Source organism: Pleurodeles waltl, chromosome 3_1 (assembly GCF_031143425.1).
Source record: "Pleurodeles waltl isolate 20211129_DDA chromosome 3_1, aPleWal1.hap1.20221129, whole genome shotgun sequence".
NCBI classification, from domain to species: domain Eukaryota; kingdom Metazoa; phylum Chordata; class Amphibia; order Caudata; family Salamandridae; genus Pleurodeles; species Pleurodeles waltl.
The window spans coordinates 1,908,256,682-1,908,279,686 of record NC_090440.1 but is presented as its reverse complement, the minus strand read 5'-3'; the positions used below and the strand labels follow the sequence as shown (position 1 = coordinate 1,908,279,686).

General features: G+C 49.2%; 1 protein-coding gene across 1 annotated transcript in view; it reads right to left on the bottom strand.

The window, feature by feature from the left end:
• Window positions 1–23,005, bottom strand: part of ORC2 (origin recognition complex subunit 2) — a 239,094-nt gene that overhangs the window by 164,511 nt on the left and 51,578 nt on the right. Inside the window, exons 3-4 of the mRNA XM_069226083.1 lie at window positions 20,071–20,217; window positions 2,342–2,428 (exon numbers count right to left, since the gene is read on the bottom strand). Coding sequence (XP_069082184.1) covers window positions 2,342–2,428; window positions 20,071–20,217 — 234 coding nt within the window. The remainder of the gene's footprint in view (window positions 1–2,341; window positions 2,429–20,070; window positions 20,218–23,005) is intronic.

Sequence of the window (23,005 nt, the reverse complement as noted above, 5' to 3'; positions counted from 1 at the left end):
AGAGCAGGACCCGGCAGAACAGCTCCCACTGTCCTCGATTCTACCTCAGAGACTACAGTGCAAACCCTCAGATATACACACACTCTCTATGAACTGCTGGGCATGGTTCAAACTACGGAGACACCAGGGTACTGATCTTCTATTCTCCCCAGGCATCCACCTAATAAGTAACTCATGGCTACTACTGACCCAGGAGGTACTAGAACAGCGCATCCTAACTGCTCACCAACTGCGCACCATAGTTAAGCTCTTCACGAACAGCAAGGTGGACATGAACACCACATTTGAGGCCACAGGGACCACTTCCTAAATGGACACATTTGTCTGCTTCCGCCTCCACAGCACCATATGTGAAAAACTGCCTGCATATCCAGAGGAACCAGCTGAATTTCCTCCCCTAACTTTAGTGATATCGGCCACTGAGAGTACCAGATTAGTTTCCCGCCTTTACCAATCTTGCTTAACACAGAAGCCACTATGTGGACTCAAATCCCGAACGACGTGGAACAATTTGATGTACCCCATACCAGACAAAACCTGACATTACTGCGGCACACAAAATTGATTCCACCAACAGTAGACACAAAGTAGTTCACTATAAATATTTACATCCGGCATACACCACTCCCAAGGATTTAGCACAGTTCGATCCCTCACACTCACATCGCTGTCCTAAATGTGCACCTGATGATGCAGTCTTCGTGCATTTAACTTGGAACTGTACTGTTCTCCATGCATATTGGGGGGCTGTATTTGCCTTGATTTCTACTATGATAGAACATACTGTTGATCCCAATCCACCCATGGCACTTCTAGGATATGTTAAACCACTGAAACAAGGCCTCAGACGATTCACCACCATGGCACTGATGTTAGCTAAGTGGGGCATAGCCCTCTTGTGAGGCAGTAGCAGGGCACCCACCACGGATGACTGGCTGAAGGACATGCCATAGTGTGATACTACTAGTGAACTGTATGCCGCCTCATTGCAACCACCAACTTCTAGGCCTAAGGATATTAGGGCACCCCTTTGTACCTACCTCTTAAATTTGGACTCTGATGTATCTGACGACACTGTTGGCTAATGCATCTGTTCATTGCCATTATGTCAGCCTCATACCCGATAATCTGATTGACTATTTATTCAGGTCTTGCCCCACATTTGCCACCACTGTCCGCAGGTCTGTGACCCTGATGCTCTACCCTGCTGCTTAACACCCCACCCCCCCAGAATGCGTATTATATCTACACCTGCATATTATCTTGTATGTATCCACTGGATGTAATGTAAGTAAGGTTGTATTCATTTAACCGATGCAGCAATGTTTGTTTATTAACAGGAAATAAATAAATACATTCTGAAAAGAAAGAACAGGATATATAAGAAAAGATTTGTCAATAGAGGAATCATGATATCACCCACACAATGTACAAAAAGTTACACCACCCCAAGCAGATCAACCATTTATCATACTCAAGGAAATCACCCCTCCACGCCCTCTGAAATGAGGAGATTGCAAGTCACCTCAGAGTTCCATGTCCTTATAAAGGCAATCAGTCTGGTGTCCTGTACCTCCATATACATCTGGAACTCTTCTGTAACTGGCAATTCCCCCTGTGGACAGGGCTGTGACACTACCACCGATAGCACCATCATTTATGACAAATTTTCTGTGCATTATAAACAATTGTTTTTATAAAATGGCAGCGACAATGTAAACATTTTGCGTTTAAAGTAACAATTTCATTACTGACATATAATAATGATTCAACTGCTCCAATTGTTTGCATATCATACATACAAGAAGCAATAATCATCACAGTCATGATGCTGCAATTCTCTTCAACGATACATAAAAACAGTAATAATTATTGCGATCTGTTCTTATGCATCATTAAATTCCATTCAATATTTTTAAATGGACTACAATTATCTTTTTTATTTAGATGTAAAAAGTTATAATCTTGCCACACTGAGGACATCGTAAAGAGCTGCATTATTCATGTGAACGTACACTGGGTTAAAGAGATCAAACGGGTGAAGAAGACTAAACAATTATCATGTGTCATACAGAGAAAACTGTAGCCACAGAATAACTGTTTGTGTCGTGAACATATGGCTCATTCGTATTGCTGTTATTGCCTAATAAATGCATCTCGTACAAAAAAACAGATGATCAACGCACTAACAATTTTCTAGCAAAACATTTGTTTGGGAGGATCACAAACATGTACACTGTCCTTAAGGTTTAGCAGGTAGTAATGTCATTACTAAACAATAAAGAGCGCTATCAGGCTCATTCAGGGTCCCTTTTTCAGTACACCAACACCAAAAGCTTACCCAGCTGTGCCATCTTGTGTGAACGTTTCACTGCCTGGAAAGTGTAAACGTCGCCACCTCCAACAACTGGCCCAACTTTCTGCGGATCTAGTTAGGAACAGGAAAAAAAAGTCCTTTCAGAAGAAAAATCTATATCCAAGCTAGCACTAGGTAACTGAAAGAAACCAAACGGCTGTAGAGGTCATGTTAGTTAACATTATTACATTCAAGCCTCAACCTTTTTATTTATGCGGCGAAGGAAGGATACAAACAGCATTAATCAGTGTAATAAATGAGAAATACTATGTGCTTTGGCTGGAGAGAGATGCATTTAACTCTGCTGACGATGAACAAGATGTCTGCACCCTAGGTGAGCTCTCCGCCAGCTGCCCATACATCTCCTGTCCAGCATCCATCAGAGCCGTGGACAAGGATTTTTGGAGTTCTGATGTGACTTGAACCTCCCCACCAGGATTAGAGCCCCCCCCCCACCTCCCCCCTGGAGATGCGGGGTGTAGAGTCCGTCTGGACTCATTCTAGTGTTTCCACCTGCCACTCTGCTTAGGGCTGGCTTTCACACTCACCTCACACCCATCCATCACAGGTGCCACCAGTTAGGTGACCCTGCTAATAAAAGGGGCCGGGTGCACGTGCCTTGGCCAGTTGTAAGAACCATAACTGAGTGTCTGTGTCATTCATTTAGTAGCATGAGGGTCCAGGGCCCCAACACTACAAGGGTAAAGAGTGAGTCCGCCCCATGTGCGTGCGTGCCACCACTTTGCTGTTCCTTGCGGGTGGGGGAAGTAGCCTGTGCCTAACACACCCCGTGCCAACTGCCAGCACGACGGCCACCCAGTGCCAACACCGGCATCCCCAGTGAGGGCCCAGCAGCCATCTGTCCATCACTGCCCAGGAGTGGTGCCCAGAGCTCCTCCAGGTGGCCACTCGATTCTGCCATCTTGAAACCAAGATGTGCACAGATCCCTGGGAGCATCTGAGTGACCAGATCAGGCAGGTGACGTCACAGACCCCTCCTGATAGGTGGTCACTTTGCTAGGTGACAAAAGCCCAGTTTAGGGCAATTTAGGGACTCCCTTGAGGTTGTATCTCTAGATTCGACGTGCAAGACTCCACCAGGACTGCTCTGCATCATTTACTTCATCTTCTGGCCAATGGAACCGCAAGTGGACTCTTCAGGAACTGACAATCTGCAACTCCAGCGAGGACTCCACTTTGCAACATTGTTTCTCTGGCTCCTTCCAGCAACTGCAACATTTTCCCAGCTGGGCATCCTCTGAGGTCGGCAAGACTTCAGCCTGCACCAAGAAGCAAGAAGGAATCTCCCTGGGAGCGAAGGAGTCATTCTCCTGCATCTGCAGGCACCTACTGAAACGACGACTAGCTGCATGGATCTGCTCTCCTCTGGAACTGTGTGGATCCTGCATCACAGGTGGTGGTCTGGAGTGGTCCCCTTGTCCTTTCTGCCCGCTGTCCAACTTGGGAGGCAGTGAGCCCTTGCTTCTCCTTGCAGGACTGTACCCCTGTGCAATGCGGCTCTTGCAGCTACCAAGGCTTGTTTACTCCTGCTCCAAGGTATCTTCAGGCTCCATGTAGCCCTGCCCCCAGCACTTCTTCCTGCCAAGCACAGTCTCCTCTATGCTGCTCCAGTGAGGTGGGACTCCTCTTCAGGAGAATGGGCTGACTGGGCTTCACTGCGATTATTTGTGCCTGCTGCCAGTGAGTTGCCTGTGGAGGCTGCAGCTACTTCTGTTGGCTCTCCTGACTCCTCAGGGTCACCTCCGGACTCCCCTACCTCGGTCGGGTCCTGTGGGCCTTGCTGGTCCTCTTCAGCCTTGCAACTCTTCTTTTGCTCCATTTGCATGTGCCAAGGTTTGTTGGTGGTCCTCCTGCACCGCAGCTCATCTGCGACCTGACAATCAACGTGGGACACCATCTGCACCGCTCCAAGGCCTCCTCTTCAGCTTCTGGGCTCCACAGCTGTCGTCTTCTCCCCTCATTGACCTGGTCCTGCATCCACAGACAGGTGGACACTCCCATCTTAGACTGGACTCTGTCCCCTTCTTTTGCAGGTCCTCTTCTACCAGAATCCACCGTTGGTTTCTTCTTGTCTGTTCCTGTTCTCGTACAATCCTTTCTCCAAGTCCTCCTGTTAGTTCTTGGGAAAACCAGGTACTTACCTCTGCTCTTCGGGTCGCTGGGGTTCACCCTGGTACTCAACTCTTGGGGTTCCTAGTTCCTCCAGCTCCCCTCTACCGATTCCACATCCTTGGGTGTGGGACTGTATCTCGCAATCCAGTTTCTTAGCATATTGTTTGGCCCTCTCTATTTTTATTAAGCATTACCAATGTTTGTTGCTTTTTATGCTATTTGCTGATTGCTACTGTGTATATAATTAGTGTGTACTTACCTCTAGTTGAGGGGAACTGCCTGTAAGTATTCTAGTGTTGGGTTACTATAATAAAGTATCTTTATTTTTGTAACACTGTGTGGTTCTTTCATGTGTGATAAGTTGCTCTGTGACTAGTGGTATTACATAAGCTTTGCATGTCTCCTAGATAAGTCTTGGCTGCGCATCCACAGTTTCCTCTAGAGAGCCCTAGATTCCTAGACAGTGCCTACACTTCACTAATAGGGGATACCTCAACCTGGTATAAAGTGAAAACACCATAGGTGTCCACCACGCACCAGGCCAGCTTCCTACATCGACAAGGCATACGTGGGGCGAGGAGACTGCGTCTGAGGCGGCCCCTACCTACCATGAATCTCATCTGCAGCTGTGTGATCTTGGAAAGAAGAGGGAGGAAAAGTGCCCTCCCACGAGGCAGACCAGGACGTCACCAAGGCAGCCTAAGAAGTGGCCAGCGACCAGGTCGCAAGGATTGGACCCCACACATCCCCCCACCTCCACTCTGAGAACAGTCTGCGAGGACTGGCACAGCCCACAGTGCTAGAAAGGATGCCGTGGCCGCCGCAATCAGACTTCCCTTCATACATAAGTTGTGTGCAGAGGGCCCGGCCAGAACTGTCTGCAAGGAAAGATGAGCTGCTCCAATGCAACATGGCTCCCCACCGGCATTTTCACCACGAGGAACCACCAGCCATAGAGATGACGACATGGCCAGTGAGAAGTGGTGCGGCAGCACCCTCTAATGGCCACTAGCGGTTACTACACCCATTTCAACAACAAACTGAGCAAGACCCCAATTAAGAGGCCTGCAGTGCCAAGAAGGCTACCGTGCCCACAGCTGCCAACAAAAGCTGCCAAGTCTCCAGCAAAAGCAAACACCAAGTTGCCAAGGACAGCACCAACAAGCAAGTAGGATCACTATGCACTGCACGCACCCCTTACGGCTGCCCACTGTAAACGCAGTTGAGAAAATTGCGCTGCAAGCTCCACAGGGGGAACAAGGGGGACGTGTGCCACACATGCAGAGCCCTAGCGGTAAACGGCCACCACCGCTGGCTCAGAGAACAGGCATGACCAGCCAGCAAAAAGGGCGCCCAGGAAGGAGGACAGAGATCAGGTCAGAGAGAAGGTCAGAGGTGCGCAGAGGGCTACACCGGCGAACCTCACAGCGTGGGCAGGAGCCCAAGAGAAAGACAGAGCTCTCTGAGAAGATGCAATGCCAGGGAGAAGAGGCCGCACCATCAGGTGGCCAACATTGGCCCATCGTTGAGTAGGTCACGAGGAGTGACCAACCCTGCCAAGCAAACTGGACAGAGGCCAGAGCAGGCACTGAGACAGCGCTGTCTTGAGACACAAGCACCCTGCCCTAGAGTGAAGACAGGAAGAAGGGAACAGTGACCTTCCAGTCAGGGAGTGGAATAAGAAGAAAATCCCAGACAGAACCAGACCTGCAAGAGGTCTGCGAGGAGAAGGTATCAAGTCCTACTGACAGGACTAAGCCTGTGAGAGGCAGCAACAAAAGACAATGCACCGTCCGAGGTGCAGCACATGACCAGCGAGAGGTCCATGCGATGCTACCCCACTTCAAGAAGGGAAATGGAGAGGAGAGAGGAACATGGCACGATGCCAGGACTTGAAGGATCACAGGCCTGTCACAGAAGATCCAGAACACCACAGGTGTGCACGAGAAAAGGGGGAAGAGCGATAGGGCTGATGACTCGTGCCAGCATGCGAGAAGGCATCCATCAACACAAGTTAGCCACTGAGGTGCACAGCCGTCACTGGAGACAGTTCCGTGGGTGGACCAACTGTAAGCCTCCAGCATGCGCAAACCATGTCTAGGCCCCACGCTTCACAGTGCAACCGTCCTGTCACCAGCTGCTTGACATCCATGGCATCCCTATTGACAAATGCACAGCCAAACAAGAACCGCATGTGGCCATGAAGTCCCTCAAGTCATTGCTTCTCCAAGCAAGACACCGCCACCTGTTGATCTAAACAAATAGATGGTAAGATTGTCAACATTACCAAGTGCATCACACAAACCATTTAAGGAGCACTGCACCACCAGAGTGGAGCGATGTCTGCGAAAAGACCAGAGGATGACAAGGCATCCCTGGTGGGAGGCTCACCACCCAGAAACCTGCTGTGAGCCCACATGAACCTGGGACCTGCCGAAGAGAGCATACTCGACCATTTGGACCATCCACCCTTGGGTTTGCACGAGACTTGGACGTGGCCCTATTGGGAGTTCTGCAGCGACTCACTTGGTGCGGCCTACGAATCGCCCACACAGTACTGGTTCAATACAGGGGCAAGGGCTTCAAGGGAATTTCGGTGAGAGGGGAATCCCGCCAAGAGAGATGTGTCCAAGGTAGCGCTTCGACAGGCACCAGGATGCACTGAGATCCCAGACGGAGAATGGTCACCCAAAGACTACTGCATAAAGGCCAGTGCACCTGAGTCCTAACGGTCAGAGCACACAGACCCTGTGACAACCACCCCTTACGGCTCCAAGTGTGATTTGGATGTGGTCCTGTTGGTTGTTCCTCAGCGACACCTTTGCTCAGCCTACAATCGGCCCTGCACGGTCCACACGGTCGCGTGGCAACCTGACAAAGGGCCTCGAGGAGACTCCTGTGCGATGGGGTTCTGGCACCAGAGGGAAGAATGAAGCTGCTCTACCACCAGACGTTAGGATGCACCAAGGCCTTCAAAGACGACACCTTTTCATCCAGGTCATCTTCAGTCTTTGGAGGTTCATTACCCCTGGAACCTGAATGCCTTCCCAGAGATCATTGAAGTGGACTCCTCACTACTCCTAAAGCACCCGCATCGAACTTTGTATACAGACTTCACCACTGTTCAGGATGTGACATCCCAATGGACTTTGTAAACCGACTCCAACATGTGAGCTCAGGCAGGACAGGACCAACAGTGCCCGAGTGAACTGTAATGTCATGGACAGATGATTGAGGGATCTGGACTTCAACACTGCCATTCATGCCCAGAGTAGTCTGGTTAAAATATGAAGGCATGCCGTGATGCCAAGTGCGCCAGCTATACCTTTTCACGCAGCATGTTCTGCGTATCGCCTGGAGAGACTTAGATGTGTTTATTTTAGTGTTTATGTTTTTCTCCCACAGGTTGTACTTGGTTGTTTCTTCGAAATAAAGTTTGGGAGGGATGTAGAGTTCAGCTGGACTGATTCTAGTATTTCCACCAGCGCTCTGCCGAGGACTGGCTTTCACACTCAACCCACACCTATCTATCACAGGCGTCACCAATCAGGTGACCCTGCTAATAAAAGAAGCCAGGCGCTAGTGCCCTGGCCTGTTTTAAAAACCATAACTTTGTGTCTGTGTAATTCATTTAATAGAATGAGGGCTTAGGGCCCCCAACACTACACGGGGTGGGCTCATGTGGCGAAGCTGACAATCCTGACTGCAGCAGTCCTGCTGTAACAAAATGATGGCGGCCGCCACTCTGCAGCGCGAATCGGCCCCAATTAGAGGATGCAGCTGGGAGCCATGGCGTGTTGGCTGAGGAGCACCCTTGGCGGGTCGATTTTAGCACGCAGGAGGGCAGCCGGTCCCTGTGCCACTGACATAGTTGCTGGTGGTGGGCTGGGCCGAAGTAGGAGGCAGTGGTATGAGGGCTCTCCCATGTGCAGGGCCACAGCAGCTACCTGGGGGGAGAGCGGGAGCAGACTGAAGTGGAATCACTGGGCCTACCTTGGGGACTGCTGGAATTGGATTGGCAGCTCTGGTGAGCCCACCGGAGGGCTTTGCCTGTGGGGGCCATGTGGAAGGGCCCAGGAAGCTTGTGAGTCAACTACTCCCTATCCAGCGGATGGGCCCCGAACACATGGGAGCCACCATTATTACCTTATTCCAGAAGAGTTGCTTCCCTGGAGGCGGTAAGCTTTTTGATTGAGGCACTAGACGAGTGGTGATACCGGCGACTGCTAAGAACCCAAGCGGCATGCCATTACCTGTGGGACATCTGTTGCCACTGGCCCGGTGAGTGACCACTGCTCTTGTGGTGGCATCCCCGACTACATATCAATTAGTGTTATGCTCCTGCCTGGAATGCGGTTACGAGGGGGTGACTGCAGCTCCCTATGCCCTGTTGCCGGGCCCTCCCTGAATTAGGGGTCTGAACCTCCTCTGCCCTCTCTCTACCTGCGGAGCACCCTTTCGGAGTTGACTCAATGTGAAAGACCTAACTGCCCCTGGAAGGGTGTTTTGCCCCTGGAATTGGTCTCACTCGACTTAGGGCACACAACAGCACTTTGAGAGTGTACAAAGGGCTCTAGGTCTGGCTTGGAGTCCACCCCACCACAGGGTGAACTGCCAGAAGGGGTAGTGGAGGGAGCTGGGGGGCCGTTGCTGGGGTGAATGCAGACATCACACTAGCCCAGATCACGGAGGGCACCAACCAATCCAAAGACTTCCTGGAGCAAAAGACTGAATCGCTTGTGGTGGACCAAATTATCCTCCGTGATGATCATGGCAATAGGAGTGCAAGACTAGCGGAAGCTGAGGAGGCCTCTGTGGCGGTCCCACAGCACTTGGATGCCCTAGAGACACAGGTATATGACCTCACCAAGAAGGTGAACACTCTTGATAGACAAGTGGAGGATGCAGAAGGTCACAGTTAGTGGTATAATGTACAGGATAGTTGGCCTCCCGGAAAAGGTGGAGGGCCAGGAAATGAGTCACTACTTGGAGGACTGGTTTGAGGCGACAGTGGCCCCACAGGAATTGACAAAATGATTTGCACTGGAGAGGGTGCACGTGTCCTGGTTCTGCCTGCACCCCCCCAGGAGGGAGCCTGTCACACCCAGTGGTAGTACAGCTGCTGCACTATTGTGACTGGGATCTTATTCCGCAATGTTCCCGAGAGGTGGGCAGAATTCAGGTGGACAGTGTACTGGTGGCTGTTTTCCTGGACTACACCGTGGAGGTGCAGCAACGCAGAGCCTCCTTCACGAAAGTGAAAAGGGTACTCAGGGAGACAATTGTTTGTTTACTATACAGTACTATTTATGGCCTGTCTCAAACTCATAGTGGACGACATGACCTTCTTCTGACAGCCATGCAGCTGCCTGGGAGTGGCTTGAAATGCACAGGGCAGGTTTGGACAGTTCTACCTGGCATACACCGCCCCACGCAACCCAGGAGGAAGAGGCACAGATGTCTTAGTCGCCATTGGAGGCTCAGGCCACGTGGAGTCACTGGGAAGCACTCGACTGCCAATGCCTTTTCTGCACTGCAAGAATCAGACACCAGCAGAGGCACATCTGGGTCAAGCCGGATGGTTACAGACTCAGAGGGTGAGAGAAATGCTGATCTGACCTCACCAGTGATCACTCTGCTCTTGGCGGAAGACCTCTAGGATACTGCACACTGGCATGGGCACATGAGATCACCTAAGTTTGATGCACTGACTTGCTGTGAGGTGCCCTCGGCTTGCACCAAGGGACTATACGCTGACACTGTTTGGCACCCTAAAGTAATGGACTGTCTTATGCTGTACCTTCTTGCTGGCTCCACAAGTATTTGTGTTAATTTGTATTGTGGCAGGAGTGAGGCAGCAGGTGGGGAGGGGAGGGGGGGGGTGGAGGGGGCAATGGCAGAGAGAAGCTACAAGCCACCCCATCAACTCCTCCCTGAATGTGGAGTTCATTATGCATGGTTGCATTGCTGACAACTGTTTTCAGCTGGTTGTTTGTTTTTTCATGGCTGGCCATTGCCACATTGTCCTGGGGACTGAGTTGGGAATGTTTGACTCAGGTGGCCAGGGACAAACGTCTGTAAGGTGGACTTGTCATCTGTTGGGTGGCATTTGTGCTGTATGGGGGGAGGGCACGGAACTAATGGGAAAAGTTCTGATGCATCACTATGTCACAAAGCACATCTTACTGGGATCTGCAGCAAAGCGGTACAAAATCTGCTTGTATTTGTGGCACAGAAAGGTGAATGTGGCTCTCCCGCAGGAGACACACCTAACCATTGGGGAGGTAGATGATGCGGTGGAGACGGAGGGGCCAGGAAGTACAGCATGCCTTTTTCATCTTGTGCCTGTGGTGCACTGGTGTAGATTCAGCTAAAAATTCTCTTGGACATCATGTACGAACATATTGACAGAGCGGGGAGGTATCTCTTCATTAGGGGACGTCTAAACGGATAAGAGTTTGAGTTGGTGTTTGGCAGTATGCATGCACTGAACATTAACCAAACACAGACTCCTCAACCCCATTGCTGGTACTCTCACTGGACATACCGATGCTCCTTGGGGGGTTGGGCACTGTAGGAAAGTGCCCCTCTTTTGGCGTTGTTATCCCCACGTTTTGCCTGATGTTGATGCTGACTTGACTGTGTGCTGGGATCCTGCTAACCAAGCACCAGTGTTCTTTCACAAACCTGCACCACTGTTCCCACAATTGGCACACCCCTGGCACACAGTTAAGTCCCTTGTAAAATATACCCATGGTACCAAGGGCCCTGTGGTCGGGGAAGGTCCCCAACGGCATGTATTATGCCACCCTAGGGAACCCCTCACCAGGCACATGCACACTGTCTTTGCAGCTTGTGTGTGCTGGTGGGGAGAAAAAGACAAAGTTGACATGGCACCCCTCTCAGAGTGCCATGCCCACAAACCACTGCCTATGGCATAGGTAATTCACCCCTCTAGCAGGCTTTACAGACCTAAGGTAGGGTGCATATATATCACAGGTGAGGGCATAGCTGCATGAGCAATATGCCCCTACAGTGCCTAAGTTCATTCTTAGGCATTGCAAGTGCACTGTGGCCATATAAAGTATATGGGCTGGAAGTTTGTCATTACGAACCCCACAGCTCCATAATGGCTTCACTGAAGTCTGGGAAGTTTGGTATCAAACGTCCCAGCACCATAAACCCACACTGATTCCAATGTTGGATTTATTGAGAAATGCACTCAGAGGGCATCTTAGAGATGCCCTCTGTACTTTAGCCAAACTTCTAGTACCGGACTGACAAGTCTGTGCCAGCCTGCCACTTTCACACGAGTTTCTGACCACATGGGGTGAGAGCCTTTGTGCTCTCTGTGGCTGAAAACAAAGCCTGCACTGGATGGAGGTGCTTCACACCTCCCCCTGCAGGAACTGTATATCTTGGTGGTGAGCAGCAAAGGCTCAGGCCTCTTGTTACAGTGCCCCAGGGCACTCCAACTAGTGAAGATACCCGCCCCCCCCCCACACTTTTGGTGGAAAGTCAGGCAGGAAAATTAGGGAAAACAAGGAGTGACCACTTTGTCTGGGACCACCTCTAAGTAGTCCAGAGCAAAATCCTCCATCTTGGTTTGGAGGACAGGGACTAATAGGGTTAAGTCTGTGTCCTCCTTCCCGAAGTGGACACTGGAAGGGTGTAGTCACCTTTCTAACCCTAAGGGTGTAGTCACCCTTCTAACGCTCTAACCCTGTAACGCCCCTAAATCCAGGATTTAAGGGCCACCCTGAACCTAGCTTGTCAGATTCCTGGCGACCTCAAGAAGAAGCAAGAAGAAAAGAAGGACTGCTAAGCTAACCCCCACTAAAGGCCTATCTCCATCTTCTGAAGCCCCACAACCAGTAGGTGACACATCCTGAAGGACCAGCGACCTCTTAAAAGCCTCAAGAGGACTGCCTGCACCCCAGAGGTCAAAGAACTCAGTGGACAGCAGCCCTGTCCAAAAAGTAACTAACAAAGTACTCCACCCGCGAGTCCTACCCACTCTGCACCTGACGCCCACGGCCCATGTACAGGTGGCCCAACTGACTAGAGCTGGTCTCCAGGCAATTCTGAGCAAGTGCCCACCCTGGGTTGACCCCTTCCGTCCAACATGGCGATGCCTGCAGCATGATTCCAGAAGACACACCTGACAGTGACAGATTTGGACGAAGATTCACAATGCCAAAAAGTAGCCCTGCACCCACAGCCCCCTGGCCTTGAGGAATCCGACCTTTGGTGCAGCAACATCCAGCAGGCAGCCCTCCTTGTTGTCCAGCCCTTGGTTTCCCGTAACCGACCCCTTAGACTTCACCTGCAGCATCTTTGTGACCCCCAGGGTCTCCCTACATGAAAGCATTGGGAGCCTGACGGCATGTTTGCACCCTGCACCCCGTGCGCCGCTGAGGATGTGTGTTTGGTGCCGACCTGGGGCACCCCCCCCCCCCCGGTGCACCTGTAAACCGTCCAGGTCTGCCCTCCGAAGACGCGGGTATTTACCTGCAAGTAGGCCTGATTCAGAGTGCCCCCAGTGTCCATAGGATCCCATGTTAAATCAATCTCAACTTTGACCTCTGCACCCGGCCAGGCCTGTGTTGCTGGTGGTGGGTGTGTGGGTTTAACTTGAACCCCAACCTGGGGACATCCTAACCCTCAGAGATTGGATCTGTAAGTCTTGAACTTACCTCAAAACTGTGCTAAACTTTTAAAGCACATTATTGCTATTTATTTGAAAACCGTTTAACTTGCCCAATTGAAATTAAGTGCTATTGATACATATGGTGGATACTTACTTGCAAATGTACTTACCTGCAATTTGAATCTTCCGGTTATAGAAATAAAGTAACAAAATATAGTTTTCCTCTATAAAAACAATTAGCCTGGAGTTAGTCATTGAGTGTGTGCTTCATTTATCGCCTATGTGTGTACAACAAATGCTTTGCACTACTCTCTGATAAGCCTAACTGCTCGACCACACTACCACAAAAGAGAGTCTTAGCATTATCTACTTTAGCCTCTGTTAAGCCTCTGGGGAACCTCTGGATTCTCTGCACACGATATCTTATTTTGATATAGTATTTAGAGAGTCAGCTTCCTACAGGAATACTATAAAACCATAGCAGCCCCAGGACGGCTCTAACCCACCCCTTTTAGACTCTAAGACAATTGCTTCTGAATTCGGAGGATGGTGTTCCCACTGGGGGTTACTGGACACTTGGCGAGTGCAGCACGCGCAGCTGTGTGAATATGCAGTTTATAACTTGCACGTTTGCCTGGATGACTGGTTGTGTAGCCCGGCCGTCAATAGGGTTGTTACCAGGGTAGAACACCCAGCACACGAGCTCTGGAACGATAACCTGGTGCTACTTGGCCTGGCATGGGGAAGACTTATCTCAGCAATACCTAAATGGAAACTGAAAGCCTTGCCGCTCTTATAAGCCGCCTTCAGAGTATCCCTAGCGATTCTTCTCAGTAACTATTTGATGACAATACGGGGATAACGGGGAATGCGGCCACTGAATGGGTGGCATTCATGGTGGTGTTACAGGGATTTTGTATTGGGTAGTCGGTGGGACTAGTTAGGTCGCTGACTGACAGCACTTGAAAATTATCTGGTGGGCGTTGAGCGCTCCCTTCCTACCTATCTGACGGCACATCGTAGAATGATGGGGAACAGGGAGATTGCAATAGTCACTGAGCAACTACACTCTCTCAATTGGAGACACTATATAGACAATTCGCATGCGGAAGGAGGGCAGGCAGGTAAGTTGCTGGCCTGGCTGGTCTGAGACCGGTGGGGTCATGCCACCACCTGCATCAGGCATAGCCAAGGTTACCTTGTGTACTTGCAGAACGAGATACTAGACAACTTTACATCTTACTATTGGCATTAATATTGTGCAGCCCGTAACCCTCAGCCACGGTCCTGAATCAGTACCTGGGTAGATCACAGGTCGAGTACCTACAGGCTGAGGATCAGGAGGCTCTGGGGGGACCGCGGGGGTAGGGGATTTACTCTGGGCACCGACGGCCTACCCACTGAGTTTTATCTAACTTATGCTGGAGAGTTGACCCTACACTTGCTGTGCTCTATGTCCACTCTTTAGAAGAGGAAAGTCTGCCAGCTACTACTGGGGAGGCTCTTATTGTTTCAGTGCCCAAGCCAGGAGGGGATCACTCTGATGTGGGGGCCTATCAGCCATTATCAATGTTAAGCATCAACTACAAAATACTGAGTAAAATATTGGCGTCGGTTGCATGACCATCTGACCACTCTTGTCCAGAGTGACCAGAATGGTTTCATTCTGCAGCGCAACACCTCATAACATCTGTGGACTGTTTAGCCATCTGCATCAAATGCCGAAGGAATATGCCCAAGGTGCCCTGGCCCTCTCTAGACTTGTGCAAAACCTTCAACATGCTGGGTAGGTCTTACTTGCAAGAGATGATGAAGAGAATGAACCTGGGCCCTCGCTGGTGCAGGTAGCTTGCGCTATTTTATGCTGATGCAAGGGCACGTGTGAAAGTGGGAGGCGGCATCTCTGAGTCTTTTGGGGTGCATTGGGGGAACGTGCCAGGGTTGCTCCCTTGCCCCAGTGCTCCTTGCATTACAAGTAGAACCTTTTGCCAGTATTATAAGGATTGAGAACATCCCTTGGGGCATATCATTGCAAGCGGACGTGCACAGTGTCCTTGTATGCGGACATGTTGATCTATTTGTGACATTCTGACGTGGGTATACCGTGATGCACGTCTGTATTGGACGATTCGGGTGTAGCCTCGGATCTTACAACTAACTGGGAGAAAACACATGCATTCCCCCTGTTCCCGGACTGGATCGTTGTGCCCCATTCTGTATCGGACTTGCACATTTATTGGGCACCGATTCAGCTAAGCATTTGGGTGTGCGTGTGTTTCTTTATGAGAAGGACACGCTGGAAGCTAATCTGGGGGTTGCGCTACAGGGTTTAGGGGCAACGTAAAATTTTGGCGCTCTCTTAGACTTCCCATTATGGCAAGAGTGGTTCTTACCAAGATGGTGGTCCTTCCGTGAGTCCTGTATTACTTTACCAATTCCCCTCCCTCCCCCTTCCCTCCCCCTGGGGTTTGTTTAGGGCATTAATGCCGTACTCTGGCTATTAGTTTGGGACGGAGGACAGATCGTGTGTTTCTGTTGCCACCTTGCAGAGGCCTACAAGAAGCGATGGTCTACGTGCCCCCAACATGAAATTGTATTTCATGTTGGCACAGTTGCAGTGGCTGGCCAGATGGCTAACGGGGAGACACGTAGGATCTTGTAAGGTTTGCTGAGCCCCAGCAAGAGGGTGAATTTGTGCCTTGCATGTTGGGGCAGACCATGAGTGGTGCCCCACCATCATGACTTTTGACCTTTGTGATGAGATGTTGGAGGACTCTCGTAACAAAATTGCACCATCTGGTGCGCTATGCCCCGACGATTCCGCTGGTGGGACTTCCTGCCTGCAGGGCGGGATACTTCGTGGAGTACAGATTGGAGCAGTGGCTTGGGCTGGACATAGAAACTGTAGGGGACTGCTATGCAGAGGGTACTTTGCATACACTGGACTCCTTGACGGAGGAGAATGGTCTCCCTTGCATTCAGCTCCTCAAGTATGGGGCGGTTGGTGCAGACACATGCCCAGACTTGTTAGCTGATACATGTCCTTTCAAAGTTTGGCCAGGGGCGTGAGCTGGTTTTGTGGCTGTACAAAACAGCACCAGAAATGGTCACGAATGATCTCCCACGTAGACATGAGTGGTGGGAGTCAGACCTGGGCAGGAGGCTCTAGGGTAGGGCGAGGAAGCTGGCTATGGAACAAGCCCAAAGGTCTTCCATAACACTGCCTTCAAATATATGCAATTTAATTATATACATACCACTTATCTGAACACCACAGAATAAATATTATGTAGCATACGGACCACATGCAGCGTTCCAGATGTGCCCTGAAAGATGCTGGAGTCTACATATTGTACGGGAATGCACTGAGGTTGGGCGATTCTGGAGCGCAGTGATAACAGATGTGGAGCGCGCGCTGGTTAGGAGGAATGTTGGCACCATGGTCCTTTGCTAGCTGGGCATTCACCATGGAAGAGACAGTGTACTGTGGGTGACAAATTTCGTGATCTAGCCATGGTCTTGCCGAAAAGGGAAATCACCCTTTACTGGAGTCTCGGTGGATCCCCTGCACACGCATTGGCACTCCTATTTATAGTTTTGGGTTGGGGCAGAGGCTGCAGGTCTACAGAGTGAGAAGAGATGGGGATTTGGAGACAGCCTATTGCGGGGCTCCGGGTGGAAGTGTTGGAGGCCTTTCTCGCTCGGGATGAGGAGGAGATCATAGCCCCTGAACATGACGGCACGAGAGGGCCTACGTGGGATACACAGCCTAAAGTGCCAGTGTATTTACCAGCACTGCCAGGACAGTCATGGTGTATGCACAACAATTAGAGGACACTGACCTACCCACCCTCCCTGCTTATCTGAGAGGGTCTTCTTTCTTATGTTCACCCTCTCTGCCTCATCTAGTGCATAAATGGTTATGAGTAGTTGTTTCAGCCGAGCAAGTTTTGAGTCACTGTGCTGCGTTCCTTTATTCTTTTTTTTTTTTTTAAATGTGTTTCCTTGGATGAGGGGTTGGGCTGAGACATTAACACCAGTGTGGAGCGGTGCAGGGGCAATGCTGATTGATTGTGATGTCATGAGTGGCTGCTTCCATTGTTCAGCTACTTGTAAACCTTGATGGGAGTGGGTAATGCCATATGTCTAAATTGCATCTGTCGATTTCTGAATGCCCATGACGGAGAGTACCCTCCATGACCTGCTACTGTATTTGAAGAAATGGCAATAAATAAATATTTCAATTAAAAAAAAGAGATGCATTTAACTCATTCATAAACATCAGTTGGCAATCAATTTTCAGATTCTGCCATTCCTGAAATGAATAATCTGAGCCCAAATTAGGACACTAAACTTCTGTTGCTCTCTTTACTTCTCTTTCATGTGTTGAGTGATTTCATAACTCCTACCTTAATTGATGTATCCTGGTTCATGTTATAAGTTCTTTGCAAAGCACCCAAACACCTATCTTGGTCTAGGTGTGCTATATAAATGGCATAAATAAAACATTTGCTGCAGATCTCAGAATACCCAAAGAAAGCCTTAATCTCTCTGATCTTTAGAACAATACTGAGCAAAGGTGTCCAAAATGGAGGTCCAAGGGCGATCAAAGGGAGAGGCAGAAAATATTTTGTTCAATGAAATGGAGCGCCTTCTTTGCAAACTGCCTAATGGACTCTCATTGGATCTAAAATACTTTCTCTCATAAAGGAAACAGTGCAGGGAGTTACATGGTTCCAGCAATTTGGGTGTAGTATTGTCCTGGCGATGGCATTGTTGATCAAAATTGTTTAGCTAACATGTACAAACACAGACTGATGTAGGTACTGTTGGCACAGTCCAACCAGCAGATGGCAATGCCACTACTGGCTAAGCTGCATGTGGAAAATTAAACTGGTAGTAAATGACCTGGTGGTTCAGCAGGATGAAAAGCTGGCCTTCACTAGGTCATGAATCTTAGGACTGAAACACGTAGTTCAGGAAGATCATCACATGATTCAAAGGATACAGATAGCTACATCCAGCAGAATGTGGATGGGTAGATTTGGAAGGTTCAGGGCAAGGCAGGGATCCAACTGAGCAGAAATACTTAATGATCAATTTTGTCAGTGGAAATCCCATAATGGAGAAATGACCACCTTTTAACTGAGCCTAAGCCTTGAGACAGCCTTGGGGCCCAAGACGGAGAAGGGACAATTCACTGAAAATCAATATATTTTTAAACAACAACATAAAATTAATGAATGACTTCACGTAACATTTCAGTGTTGCTAAAACAAGATGCCATGATGAAATTGTAATGCTGACAGAGGACTGTTAAGCTCATGCACCTTCTAAATTGTGCTGCAATAGCAGCAGTAAAAACAAAAGATAGATTCTTAATGCACAAGTCGTTATCTCCTGTCCGGTAAGCTCATTGTGAACCAAATATAACTAAAATAAACATGTGACACCAAAAAGGGGATTTCATTCGGCATAAATGAAAAACTGCAGCTAGAGACCTTCAGTCCCAAAGACACAAAAACAAGGAATCCTGGATATCTTAATTGGGTCTGCCTTGACAGCGTAGCTGTCTGAGAGACCTAGTGATACCAATTCTTTAAAACGTATGTAGAGCTGGCTTTAACTCACATGAGTATTTCTCCTACCCCATGCTGTTGGCTATTTGGTGTATCATTCTTTCCTCCTGGGAGGGAATGTTTCAATTGTAAAGCTTAAAGGAGCACATTACATCTCACAAGTATAAGGCTTCATCATACATAAATCATTTATTGCAGGCGTTAACCCTTTTTTAACAGGCTACCATCCATGGTCTCAGGTCCATGACTCAATGTAGGGGTGCATGGTACTCCAGGAGACACTTGCAGTCTTTTGACCCATTCCATGATACAATCTACAGCCCAATTCACCAAAGATGAAATTAACTGTGCCAAGACACATTACCAGCCACATGTTCATACACTGCCAATCCCCTCACAAAACAGAGCGCTGCACCTCAGGGCCACTCGTTGTATATTGCCCCAAAATACCATCTACTGTCTCTTGCAGGACACCATAAGCTGCCCCCATGACACTGTTTACCCAGGACAGAGTACCTTCCACAATGGCAATACTACCTACTCCCTAGAGACCAAAACCAACAGATATGGTTTGATGTAGTAATGTATGGAAACACAAGCAGACACAGACGCAGTTTTCATGCATTAGCACCTTAAATCCACACATGTTCTGGTTGCCAATGACTGTTTGTAAAGCTTTGCTCTCTCTCAGGAAACTCAGGAAAGGGTTCCAGAGACTTATTTTTCCTTTCTTGGATGTAGTTTACTTTCCACTCAAGCTATGTATTTGCATCACTTGCAGATGCAGGTGATTTAAAGGAAAGCTGACAAGGAGAGCATTGGGCTATAAAAGCACAGAGAGAAGTCAGTGATATTTCACCAGGAATTATTTGTGTTAATTTCTATTCAACTTCCCCTTCTCTGCCTAGCATAATGTAGGGGATGGTGAAGCATGTTTTTTCCAGTGCACTAGCCTTCCATTCCTAGAAGGGGAAGTGGCTTGCCCTGAACATAGAGTGTACATCTCCTGTTGCTGGGGTGGTGTGGACAAATCCAGTCTTTGTCCCTGACCATCTTTCATCTGCTCCAGGCGTGTGCAGTATCTGGTTTTGCATATACCATTTTCATTGTTTGAGGTGTAAAACATAAATTTGCAGAGTTGACCTTTTTGCATTTAAGACCGCCACCAACACCAAATTAACATCAAGTACAACAAAGCTGTAGAGAGGCACAAACCTTCACATAGTAACTGAGGCTTGCCCTTATCCCCGGTCAACATGACAGATGCCTGTTGGGTTTGCAACAAATTAGTGCCTTCCCACATTCTAGATCCCTTGCCCCAAAATAAAATAATATTTACTACTCATTGTTACCTTGAACGTCTGTCCCCAAAACATCCACATAGTCCTGCTCTTTCAGGATATCGTCACGTTCACCTTCAGAGTTGTCTGGGTTTTTCTTTAGAAATGTCTTTACATTGATGACTCCTGACTTAGTTTCAGCCTTCCGAGCCTTACCACCTACAGTAGAAAAAAAAAAAAAAAAAAGTAGGTCTCCATTTGATTTGCATCTCCATTTCAAACCCCCAAAACGTAAGAAAGCAATATGTACTGATATCTAAATACAGCAAATTGCCATTGCTTCCAAAGTGTTACAAAGTGACAAACTTTTGAGAAAGGTACTGCACAATGTCCACAAATGGCAATGACGTCTTCTTTTGCACACTTGGTCATACAAAACATTATATTTCTCTAAGACAAATGCTGTATTTAACTGAGACCAATATGTGTGTGTTATATATATATATATATATATATATATATATATATATATAGATGTATTTTTTTTTCACTGAAAAAAAACAAAGGTTACAGGGACGTTATAGTTAGGAAATAAAATTTCAATAAACAGAAATTCACTTAAAAAACAAAACAAAAAAAAACCCAAAGGGTACAGGGACGTTACAATTAGGCTCCCATTATAAACGTACAAAAACCATAGAAATTCAGCAGTTATAATTATGGTTATCTCAGGTGTAAGGAAATGCCTCCTTGGCATGGTTGCCCCCTGAATTTTTGCCTTTGCTGATGCTATGTTTACAATTGAAAGTGTGCTGAGGCCTGCTAACCAGGCCCCAGCACCAGTGTTCTTTCCCTAACCTGTACTTTTGTATCCACAATTGGCAGACCCTGGCATCCAGATAAGTCCCTTGTAACTGGTACTTCTAGTACCAAGGGCCCTGATGCCAAGGAAGGTCTCTAAGGGCTGCAGCATGTCTTGTGCCACCCTGGAGACCTCTCACTCAGCACAGACACACTGCTTGCCAGCTTGTGTGTGCTAGTGAGGACAAAACGAGTAAGTCGACATGGCACTCCCCTCAGGGTGCCATGCCAGCCTCTCACTGCCTATGCAGTATAGGTAAGACACCCCTCTAGCAGGCCTTACAGCCCTAAGGCAGGGTGCACTATACCATAGGTGAGGGTACCAGTGCATGAGCATGGTACCCCTACAGTGTCTAAACAAAACCTTAGACATTGTAAGTGCAGGGTAGCCATAAGAGTATATGGTCTGGGAGTCTGTCAAACACGAACTCCACAGCACCATAATGGCTACACTGAAAACTGGGAAGTTTGGTATCAAACTTCTCAGCACAATAAATGCACACTGATGCCAGTGTACATTTTATTGCAAAATACACCCCAGAGGGCACCTTAGAGGTGCCCCCTGAAACTTAACCGACTGTCTGTGTAGGCTGACTAGTTCCAGCAGCCTGCCACACCAGAGACATGTTGCTGGCCCCATGGGGAGAGTGCCTTTGTCACTCTGAGGCCAGTAACAAAGCCTGCACTGGGTGGAGATGCTAACACCTCCCCCAGGCAGGAGCTGTGACACCTGGCGGTGAGCCTCAAAGGCTCACCCCTTTGTCACAGCCCAGCAGGGCACTCCAGCTTAGTGGAGTTGCCCGCCCCCTCCGGCCACGGCCCCCACTTTTGGCGGCAAGGCTGGAGGGAACAAAGAAAGCAACAAGGAGGAGTCACTGGCCAGTCAGGACAGCCCCTAAGGTGTCCTGAGCTGAGGTGACTCTAACTTTTAGAAATCCTCCATCTTGCAGATGGAGGATTCCCCCAATAGGGTTAGGATTGTGACCCCCTCCCCTTGGGAGGAGGCACAAAGAGGGTGTACCCACCCTCAGGGCTAGTAGCCATTGGCTACTAACCCCCCAGACCTAAACACGCCCTTAAATTTAGTATTTAAGGGCTACCCTGAACCCTAGAAAATTAGATTCCTGAAACTACAAGAAGAAGGACTGCCTAGCTGAAAACCCCTGCAGAGGAAGACCAGAAGACGACAACTGCCTTGGCTCCAGAAACTCACCGGCCTGTCTCCTGCCTTCCAAAGATCCTGCTCCAGCGACGCCTTCCAAAGGGACCAGCGACCTCGACATCCTCTGAGGACTGCCCCTGCTTCGAAAAGACAAGAAACTCCCGAGGACAGCGGACCTGCTCCAAGAAAAGCTGCAACTTTGTTTCCAGCAGCTTTAAAGAACCCTGCAAGCTCCCCGCAAGAAGCGTGAGACTTGCAACACTGCACCCGGCGACCCCGACTCGGCTGGTGGCGATCCAACACCTCAGGAGGGACCCCAGGACTACTCTAAGACTGTGAGTACAAAAACCTGTCCCCCCTGAGCCCCCACAGCGCCGCCTGCAGAGGGAATCCCGAGGCTTCCCCTGACCGCGACTCTTTGAATCCTAAGTCCCGACACCTGGGAGAGACCCTGCACCCGCAGCCCCCAGGACCTGAAGGACCGGACTTTCACTGGAGGAGTGACCCCCAGGAGTCCCTCTCCCTTGACCAAGTGGAGGTTTCCCCGAGGAACCCCCCCCTTGCCTGCCTGCAGCGCTGAAGAGATCCCTAGATCTCCCATTGACTTCCATTACAAACCCGACGCTTGTTTCTACACTGCACCCGGCCGCCCCCGTGCTGCTGAGGGTGAAATTTCTGTGTGGGCCTGTGTCCCCCCCAGTGCCCCACAAAACCCCCTTGGTCTGCCCTCCGAAGACGCGGGTACTTACCTGCAAGCAGACCGGAACCGGGGCACCCCCTTCTCTCCATTCTAGCCTATGCGTTTTGGGCACCACTTTGAACTCTGCACCTGACCGGCCCTGAGCTGCTGGTGTGGTGACTTTGGGGTTGCTCTGAACCCCCAACGGTGGGCTACCTTGGACCAAGAACTAAGCCCTGTAAGTGTCTTACTTACCTGGTTAACCTAACAAATACTTACCTCCCCTAGGAACTGTGAAAATTGCA